The 10,180-nt window shown below is 38.8% G+C and overlaps 1 protein-coding gene across 1 annotated transcript in view; it reads right to left on the bottom strand.

The window, feature by feature from the left end:
* Positions 1–2,843: 2,843 nt before the first annotated feature.
* LOC109051020 (protein MON2 homolog) overlaps positions 2,844–10,180 on the bottom strand; it is a 33,174-nt gene continuing 25,837 nt past the window's right edge. The window contains 11 exon segments of the mRNA XM_042715882.1: positions 2,844–3,507; positions 3,675–3,757; positions 4,577–4,784; positions 5,077–5,200; positions 5,332–5,392; positions 5,472–5,662; positions 6,562–6,690; positions 7,860–7,877; positions 8,571–8,714; positions 9,051–9,685; positions 9,760–9,958. Coding sequence (XP_042571816.1) covers positions 3,344–3,507; positions 3,675–3,757; positions 4,577–4,784; positions 5,077–5,200; positions 5,332–5,392; positions 5,472–5,662; positions 6,562–6,690; positions 7,860–7,877; positions 8,571–8,714; positions 9,051–9,685; positions 9,760–9,958 — 1,956 coding nt within the window. The 3' untranslated portion in view covers positions 2,844–3,343.

Here is a 10,180-nt window from a genome sequence, read left to right as displayed (position 1 = left end):
CTTTTTATCATATTATTATTATTATTTATTGTTTGTAGCAACTTAAATGTAAGCTTAAGACAGTGACTGGACTAGCATCAGTTTTATTCACATCAAATACACATGCCGTCCATCTTGACTAGGTTCTGTTTTGTTTTTGTGTGTATTTTTTGGAAATGAGAAACGTCTAGTTGAAGAAAGCGTTTGGGACGACGTTAGGTAAGTGACTGATTTTCATTTTTGGATTGAACTAAGCCTTTAAGATCTTACACAGCTGATATTACATTTCATTTACAACCTCTGTAACTGAAACGGTCCTGGGAGCAGAAGTAAGTGTGCAGTCTTTTAGTCTCATGTTCTTGGAGTGAGCTAAAATTCAAATATTTGGCGAATGGATGGATCAGCCAACAGCTGTGTAATAATATTAATATTCCCATCAGAGAGAGACCACGGAGCTTGATAGACCATGTACTGCATGAATCTTCCGCAGCTGATCTGAACCTGGGTTCAAACATAAACATCTATAAAAACGCACTTGAGATCCTGAACATGACAGGCTTTCATCTCTGGCTCGTGAACCTAGCTGGAAGAGAAATACTCTGAAAGAGTCTCTCCGAGTTACATGAAAGGCTTCCAGCCTGCGTACTGCGTGAATGACATCATCACATCATCACGTACTTCCGCTATAAAACCCAGTTAACTGTGACCACCACCCACAACATTTAACCTACACCAGATCAACAAATAGGATGTTAAAATGAAATACACCAACATTAAGATCGGTCTGTTTATCCTCTCATTAATAATATTTTATAAGATACTGGCACATCCCTTCTGACATGAAACTGGAATGGATTCAGATCAAGAAAATGCATGTTCAATACACCCACATACTCATATTTCTAGTCGTAGACAGACAGCCTGGTTTAATGGAGGTCTTCAGGGTTAAATGAGGCTAAACCCTTTCATGACATCAGACCACGTCACTCCACACCCGCACTTTTTCTATAACGATTAAATGTAATAACCTAGGTACATAACATGTTCATTTTCCACGCACGTGCTCTGGTCGAATCCACACCAGCCCAGGTAACGTCGTTTCTTACCACGTGACGTCACGATCGATGATTCTACCGTAGTGGGCAGAAAAAGCCACGTCACGGCGCTCCTCATAGCAACAGTAGAGTACGACCTACACGTATTAGCCATCCCAAGGGCGAAACCTAGTATCTATTAAAATTAATAACCCAACCCGTCGTGTTCCAGAAAGTACTATCTGCTTTTCTGCTGTGCTCGCCAAAACAAAACAAAACAAAAAAACAGTACTTTACTGAAAACAAAAAAACAAAAAAAAAAAAACTGGGGCATATGGCCAATCAGCGTCCGGTTTAACAGTGGCTAGAAAGAACAGATCATTAAAACACATCGTGAATAAAAGCAAAAATCAGACGCTTGACACAGCAACGTGTTCCACAGTATACACATTTATTAAATTTAAACGAGACTTACCATTGAGCACACATTTACTACAACTCTAGAACAATTTTAACATGCACAACTATAACTATACCACACATACATACACGAATATCACATAAAAACATCATATTTCCTCAGAAGATTTGGATTCCAAAGCGAATTCCAGCTTGGGGAGAGTGTAACCAGCACTGGCAAGGGAGTAGCTTGCGCAGTCATCTCCATACGGGCAGTGTCACACCCCAACCAACAGCACAAACTACTACCTCAGCCAGTACACGGCCGAGTCGCTTTCGGAGCCCCGTGGAAACGCAGCGAATTCGCATCCGCGCGAACAGGATTCCAAGCATTCGCGCCGAACGTTCCAGAGCGCGCGAAGACTCCGAGCTGAATGGTCGTAGTACTCGTGAGCGGGCTACACTCCCTTCAGCTGCTCCGCCATTGGCTGGGAGCGCAGCCAATGGGGTGTCAGAGGGACACCGCCCACGGCACACACACCCCCGAGAGAGGCCACGCCTCCCGCAGTCTTCAGCCAATGGCGCTGTACTGACTCCACGCGAGATTTTGAGCACGTGATTTCGATTTCCACTCACTAGAGACCTACAACCAGAACAGAGCTCCGCGTTCTTGTGCGTCAAGTAGACAAATTAGGTCTTTTATACGAGCTTAATGTTGATAATAAAAACATAATTCAATACAAATACTACATAAAACGGATAGTTCTCGTCCAGGATGCTGATTGGTCAATACAGCGTTCCAGGCGAAATGGCTGCGTCCAAAAACATTAAAAAGCTTAAAGTAGAAATTAACATGATAGTTTAAAATAACGAGCATGCAACTGCATTCTGCTGTAAAACAAATCCAAGTGCCGTTCAAAAGTTTGGGGTCAGTAAGATTATACAGAAAAAAACAGTAATATTATCAAATATTATTACCATTTAAACTCTAATTTATTTCTGTGATGTGCAGCTGTATTTTCAGCATCGTTACTCCAGTCTTCAGTGTCACGTGATCTTCAGAAATCATTCTATTATGATTAAATATGATTTATTATCAATATTGGAAAAGTTTTGCTGCTTAATATTTTTTAGCAACCTGTGATCCTTTTTTTTTTCATGATTCTTTAATGAATAAAAAGTTAAAAAGAATAGCATTTATTCAAATTGTGTAACAATCAATCTTCATCACACTGAAGACTGGAAGTAGTTTATCAGTTAATATAATGATTATCTTGTCAGGGACACCGTTATCCTGTGATAATTACTGCTTGACTGTATGTAAAAACACTTATTTGATGCTTCAGGTGTATTCGGTAAGTAATATCTGAATATACTGATCTGTGCTGCTGGAAGTGAAATATGATTCATGAATAAGCAGAGGAGCGATACGTCTGATGTTCATAGAACTGTACCATTTATTATTGTACACGCCCTTCTCAATGTGGCTAAAGATGACATGGAATGTTACAGTACCATCTTGCATAAAATCCATTGCTGTTATGAAAATTTCACAAAAAAAAAAGGACATCCTTCATGTATTTATGATTTTTCATTCTCTCTTTTTAAATGATTGATTTTCAATCCAAATAGGTCATTCTTAATTAAATCTTTAACACTATCACCAAACACTGTACATTAACTCCTGGGGCGGGGGGGGATCTCAGCAAAAACCCATAAAAACAACAAACGCTGCAAATTTAACATAGCAGTTAATACATCGCTAAAGTCAGCCAATCAGAGTCTACCGTCAGCTCATATTAGAAGAAGCTTGGAACGATGGGATTTGGAGCTGTCAATCAACAGTTACCATGACGATGGGGGTGAATCGTCATGACGCGTGGCGTATGAAACAGTCACATTCATGTTTGCGGTGGAATAAAAACGTTCAGTCACGATTCGCCGTTCTGCACTTTGGAGACGGGCGGCTGCATGAAGTCTTTAAAGGGCCCCAGGGCCTCTTTGAGGGCGGAGCTTACTTCAGGAGACGAGCAGGTGATGCACTCCACAAGCGTCGGGTACAGCGCGATCACCTGAACCCACACGTTCCCATCCACTGACCCCCGGACAGGAAGAGGAAGAGGAGAGAAATGAGCAAAAACACGGATGCAAAACGTGGAACCTGCCTACGAGGTGTCAGAACTTCAACAGAGCATTTCACAGTTCCAACAATACATTTATATTTCATGTCTTGCTTTCAAATGATGGACAAACCCGTCTCACCGTTCTCTGGTTGAGTCTTTTTCAAGGAATCCATGAGAGTGCTGATGGCTTTCAACACAAAGATGATCTCAGTCACTTGTTGCTTGGAGATAAAAAAAGAAATCGTGAGAAACACAAAGAATCATGTTCTGTGCAGTAAAGTCCACTTACACTGAATTTAGTGAATATGTCCAGCTCATATTTCATCCCTAAAATATAAGAAATTTTGAAGCCTATTGTTAGAAATAATTTTAATATTAATTTTATTATAATGTATTATATTTATATTAATTATTTACATGACATATAACCAACCACATTTCCTCCAAATCATTATTGTAATGCAAAAATTAATATATTTTTAAATAAGAATATATATATATATATATATATATATATATATATATATATATATATATATATATATATATATATATATATATATATATATTATTTTTTTTTTTTTTTTATATTATATGTGTGTGTACTGTGTATATTTATTATGTATATATAAATATACACAGTATTTTTTTTTACATTTTACATGTATATGCATTTATGTATTTATATTCTTCTATTATATATATATAAATATATTTAATTTATGAACATTACATATTTTTCTTAAATATATACATGCATGTGTTTGTATTAATACACATTTAATAAATATGCACAGTGCACACGCATATATTATGTAAACAAATACTTTTATTTTGAAAGCATTTAATCACGATTAATCATTTGACAGTACTAATATATACAAATATTTAATGCAAAGTGTAAATATTACTGAAAATAGTAGAAAATTGTCTTTTTTTTTTTTACAAAAAAAAAAAAAAAAAAAAAAAAAGCAAAAATATTTAATTTTATGCCTGTTTTTTCATAAGCTGAAAAATCTGAGTCTGTTGCTATACGCAGACCTGGGCAGCGGGCAGCGTCCACTGAGTCTCTGGTCCTCCACGTATCGTCGGAGCACGTCCTGCGCTCTCTGCAGCAGCACTGACAGAGCCATACGCGAGATGTAGCCCTCCTGCGGCGTCGACACCTTATTACTGAAGGAGAACTGCAGGAGCGTCTCGAAACACACCTTAGAGAACTCCTCCCGCATACGGATGTCCATTTCAGCCTCTGTCCGGGACGAGAAGGGACAGTTAGTGTCTACCAGTGGGATTTACAATTTAATGACCTTAAATTCATCCTGTTCCTCATATGACTTCAGAAGTGTTGAAATATATATCGCACAAGTCTTATTGACTACTTTAATGACGCTTTTATGAACTTGACAGCGTCAGTCTTTGTATGTAAAAGAGCAGCGTGGCTGACATCATTCGGGTGAGTACATGACAAAATCTTCAACTGTTGCTTTAAGAGCAGTTTTCACATTGTGCATCAGATGAAGACGTTTGTTCTCCCTCCGTACCTGTGAACGATGACGACTGGGAGTGAATCGATCCTTTATTGAGCATGCTCATGATACGACCTACGAACTCTTTGGGTATGAAATTGGCGAATGGTAAAATCTCTGTGCTGATCAACTGCACCACCTAGAGGAAGAAAATAACATTGATATATCAGCCTACCACTAATAAATAGTAGTCATAATAATAATATATCTATCTATCTTAAAAAATAATGTAGGGATTCTAGATATGGATCGACAGTCAGATGAAATCACCTGGACATCTATAGCTTCATTCCTCTGGAACTCTTGTATGGAGCGATTATCTGGAGGTGTGCTGTGGGATACCAGAGGAAAAATGAGTACGAATGACCCTGAGATCACTGTTTTAATGTATATCACGATGGGTTGGACACCTTTTGGTAAACAGGAAGTCCTCAAAGGCGTTCGCCAGCTCCGGCCACATTGTGTCAAATTTGCCTGAGGATGCTTGTTGCCGGGCAACAGGGAGTCCAATGGAAAGCACTTTGAGCAGAGAGGAGACGGCCAGTTTCCAGGTGCTCTCTGCAGGACAGGCGTACTTCAGACCCAGAGGAATCCTCAGAGTCTAAACACAGAGAAACAGAGAGGAGTGATTCTGCTCGGTGCGTGCGAGCTCCTGCTTTTAAACCCAGCTGCCTCGACCGAAAGCAGGTCACCTATGGAGACTAAGATGCCCGTAAAGACATCATGTCTAACGAAACAACTAATTCACAACCAGATTACATGACGAAGATTGTAGTTAGTAGCATAATCTGGATTACACACATGTGTCCCTGCAGCACAGAAGCAGTCATAAGCAGCACAGGTATATTTGTAGCAATAGACAACAATACATTGTATGAGTCACAATTATACATTTCTCTTTTATGACAAAAATCATTAGGATATTAAGTAAATGTCATGTTCCATGAAGATATTTAGTAAATTTCCTACCATAAATATATAAAAAATTAAGTTTTGATTAGTAATATGCATTGCTAAGAACTTCATCTGAACAACTTTAAAGATGATTTTCTCAATATTTAGTTTTTTTTTGCACCCTCAGATTCCAGATTTTCAAATAGTTGTATCTCAGACAAATATTGTCCTCCTAACAAACCACACATCAATGGAGAGATTATTTATTCAGCTTTCAGAAGATCTACTGTATAAATCTCAATTTCGAAAAATTGACACTTAAGACTGTATTTTAAAAACAAATCCACATATAAGTGGTAGATTTATTTAGAAAAAAAAAAGAAAAAAAAAACCTTGGATGAATCAATAAATTGTGAATGTAATCCATAATAAAATAACTGTAATCTGACTATAATGTAATATAATCTGATTGGAAGCAATTAATTTTTGGAATGACGTAATCAGTTACTACCCAGCACTGTTCACAGCAGACCAAAAAACAATTAAATATTTTGCGTTCAGTCAGTTTTATAAACATTAATCTAAATGATGATCCTTGCTTTGTACCTTGATGATGTTTTGCAGGACTTTTTCGTTGATGACGGCTTTGTGACAAGCTGTTTTATGATACAGATCGACCATCACCTCCAAAGATCGCTCCGCAAACGGCACGTAGTTTAAGGCCACCCACTCCGCCTGGACACAAACAGGAAAGAACAACAAAATAAAGACAGTGAATATAAAATACGATGCATTATTAACCAAATACTTGTATTACTTGTAATACTATCCGGTCACCAGATGGGTTCTCAGTTCAAACCAAAATCTAATTTTTATCCCTACTAACTGTAACACAAGTTAACTTAAATACAGCAGATGACTGGAAAAACAGTCTCTACAGATTTCCACTTCAACACTTTTGTACGTTGTAGGTTAATGTGGCCTCCAAAGCTCCTTATTGTTGTCTTTTCTGATGTAAATAACATTACAGGACTATTCACAGGCTGTTTTATTGATGGTATAATGCTTGGAAATAATAGACTTGGACTTAGTTTTCAAGTCTATTCATCGTCTATTCAAGTCTCAATTAACAATTTTAATGTAACACAAATTGTAGCCTTTAAATTCTGTCAATTTTATCACGAAAAACAATAAATGTGTCTTCAACTGTATTCGCATCAATTCAAGCGGCATGTGAATCAATCATCTTTTCTAGTTCCAGCACGAATTAAACATGAATGAATATCAAACATTTTGTTGAAAAGAATCAATCCGTGTTTCAAAAATGGTCAATAAAACAGCTTGTGAATAGTCATAACAGTCGTAACATAACATTTACCTCACAAACACCAAAAATATAACTTTTTTTTGTTGTTGTTTGTTTTGTTTTTGGAGTAGGTGGAATTTTTGCATTAATAAATTTATTTATTTTTTATAAACTTTATTTGCGTAATTCTGACTTTATTCTAAAAATATTATGGCACTAAAATGCTACCTAGTATGGTAGTATGCTAGTCTTTGTTTCTTGACCGTTCAATTCAAATGTTAAAAAGTATACAAAAAAATACCAGTTGGTGGCGCTAGAGAGTTGGCATGAAAGAAATTGAGACTCTCCCCTATGAGTGTGTCAAATGTATAAACTTTTCACCACACGGTTCTTAAAAATTTTTTTGTTAGAATTAATGAACAAATGTGGCTGATGGAAACAAATCAAGAAAAACAAATGTTATAACAGTATGAAAGAGCGAAGTTTGTCTTAAAGAGCAGTTGAATGGGGCTGAAATCAGCCGAAGGGAAAAAGGAGGCAGAAAGGAAACGAAAGACAGAGATTTAGAGGAAGAAAGCGGGAGGGAGGAAGAACTCACCGGTGCAAACAGTTGGATCTAAAGTGGATCCGTATGAAGTACAAAAACAGAACAAGAAAAGAGCAGACAAATGTTTACTACCACTGCTGATCACAACCGCACAACACACTGATGAAACTACTTATAATGACAACAACAAAGATGAACAAACATTTGGTTTGAAAGTCACGTTTAAAAATACTTTGCACCTAACCTAAAAGATGGGTTAACATTTAAATATTTCACATTTCTACCGTTTTATAGTTTTAACTGGTTAACTGACCCACAACGTTAAATGTTTGGAACCCTTAAATTATTGCATTTTATAAGAAACATGGTCCAAAGTATTCAAACATTACTTCGCACCATGCAAACTACCCAAATTACCAAATATGTTTTAATCCTAGAACTACATAAAAACTGAAAAGGAAAAAAGACAACGCTATAAAGACATCATTGTTAACACACAAAAGAGCAGACTTCTTTAAACGTGTGCATTCAAAACCATCAAAGCACTCCTGATCTGAAACAAAGATCATCTACTACATCAAATCCGAAAATAGACACAGAAATGACCGTTGTATGATGATGATGATGATGATGAGTGTATGTATGGTGAGTCATAAAACAACGTCAAAGACAAACAGAACAAAAGCAAACCAACCATCTTAAAAATTAAAAAAGAATGGTGAAAAGTGAGGACCATGTGAAGTGGACAGGACGGAGACTCACCTGGTTGTATTTGGCATTGGCCACATGTTTGGTCTCCATCTTCCCATACTGAGGAGGTTTACAGGAGAACTCCACAAACAGCAGGAGCTGCTCAAAGATGGCGGGATACATCACCTGGAGATTCTCCGAACCCACACAAATTGCCTATAACAACGACATACAATCTCATTCAAACATCCAAAAAGAAAAACAATCCATGATGTTCAGGGTTGTTTTGGTGTAGACACGAGTCCACTTGTCATCAGAGTTTGGTTTGTTTGATTGGTTGGTGCAAATACTAAGAATGGGACTGAATGGATAACTTGTCTACTCATTCAACAACTGGCTAGTGCCTTGAACAATGCAAATATTCTCAATCCAAACAACAGCATCAACAAACAAGTGTGAAAACAACCTCAAATATTGCAACCCAAAGCAAAACCCATGACGGTGCACTTAGAAACATAACACTTCATTAACCAAATTCCAAAGGTGTTATACCTTCTGAAGGACATCAAGGGCGGTCAGGACCGCTTCCTGCAGGCTGGTGAGCACCGCCTCCGTGTAGGAGGGCAAGATGAAGGGCGAGGAGTCTGAGCTTATGGGGACCGACACGGCTCCATGCAGAATCACCCCCAGCTTCTTGAGATCCTCCATGCTGAACCCTCCTGCGATGTGCTGGTACAACGCTGGGAAAATCTGTATTAGCGCCGTCAGGAACGGCTGACTGGGTACGAACACTAGTTTATTGGTTCCACCACTAGGGGGTCGCGTGCACTCGGTTCCTATCCGGTACCAAGTGTTCCAAGCTGACCACCAGAGGGCCGAGTCGTCCAGCTCCTCTCCAGGTGGTGGAAGGGAAGACTGCACACCGTAGCGCTGGACTAGTCGCTCGGCAAGGGAATCAGACCGGACTAGGGGTCTTCCTGGCCCAGAACCTTGAAGAGACTCCATAAGGACAGGAGGAATGTCCATAACGGCGAGAGCATCGAGTTTATCCGTGTCTTTAATGGGCGTGACTAGCTGGAGGATCTCCTGGAAGCTCTTGAGGGCGGCGAGGGAAACCTCATTGTTCTTGCTGAGTGCAGCGGACTGGATGTGGTCCAACAGAACTTCCCAAGCCTTGAAAAAGTCACCTGCAAGCAAGAATGGAACTTTCAGAACCAAATTCTGAGATAAGTCTTTGAGAACCACATGTCTCAATGCCTACCCAGCTGCTGAAGCAGGTATCTCCTGGTGTTGAAGATGCGAGCTACGCCCGCAAGCGTCAGAACCCATGTTTCCGCCCACTGTTTCTCCGCTGTGTCACGTGAGTGGTGGATGAGGATGTTTCCACCTCCAGATTCGATCTTTTCCTTGTCGGCCGTGGAGGAGGACTTCCTTACACAGTCCAGCAGATGAAAGAGAACCTGCAGAGCAAAGAGGTTTGGTTATTAGCGACAATAACAAAGCGATTTTAACTAGAACTTGGTTTACTTTGGTCCCTGGTCAAGTCTAATCCAACAAAGCAATTTAAACTAGAACTGGGTTTAATTTGGTTCCCGATAAAGTCTGATCCAGCAAAACTATTTTAACTAGAACTGGGTTTAATTTGGTCCCTGGTCAAGTCTGCTCCAGCAAAGCAATTTTAA

This window comes from Cyprinus carpio, chromosome A25 (assembly GCF_018340385.1).
Source record: "Cyprinus carpio isolate SPL01 chromosome A25, ASM1834038v1, whole genome shotgun sequence".
Taxonomy (NCBI): Eukaryota; Metazoa; Chordata; class Actinopteri; order Cypriniformes; family Cyprinidae; genus Cyprinus; species Cyprinus carpio.
This window is presented reverse-complemented; position numbering and strand designations above follow the sequence as displayed.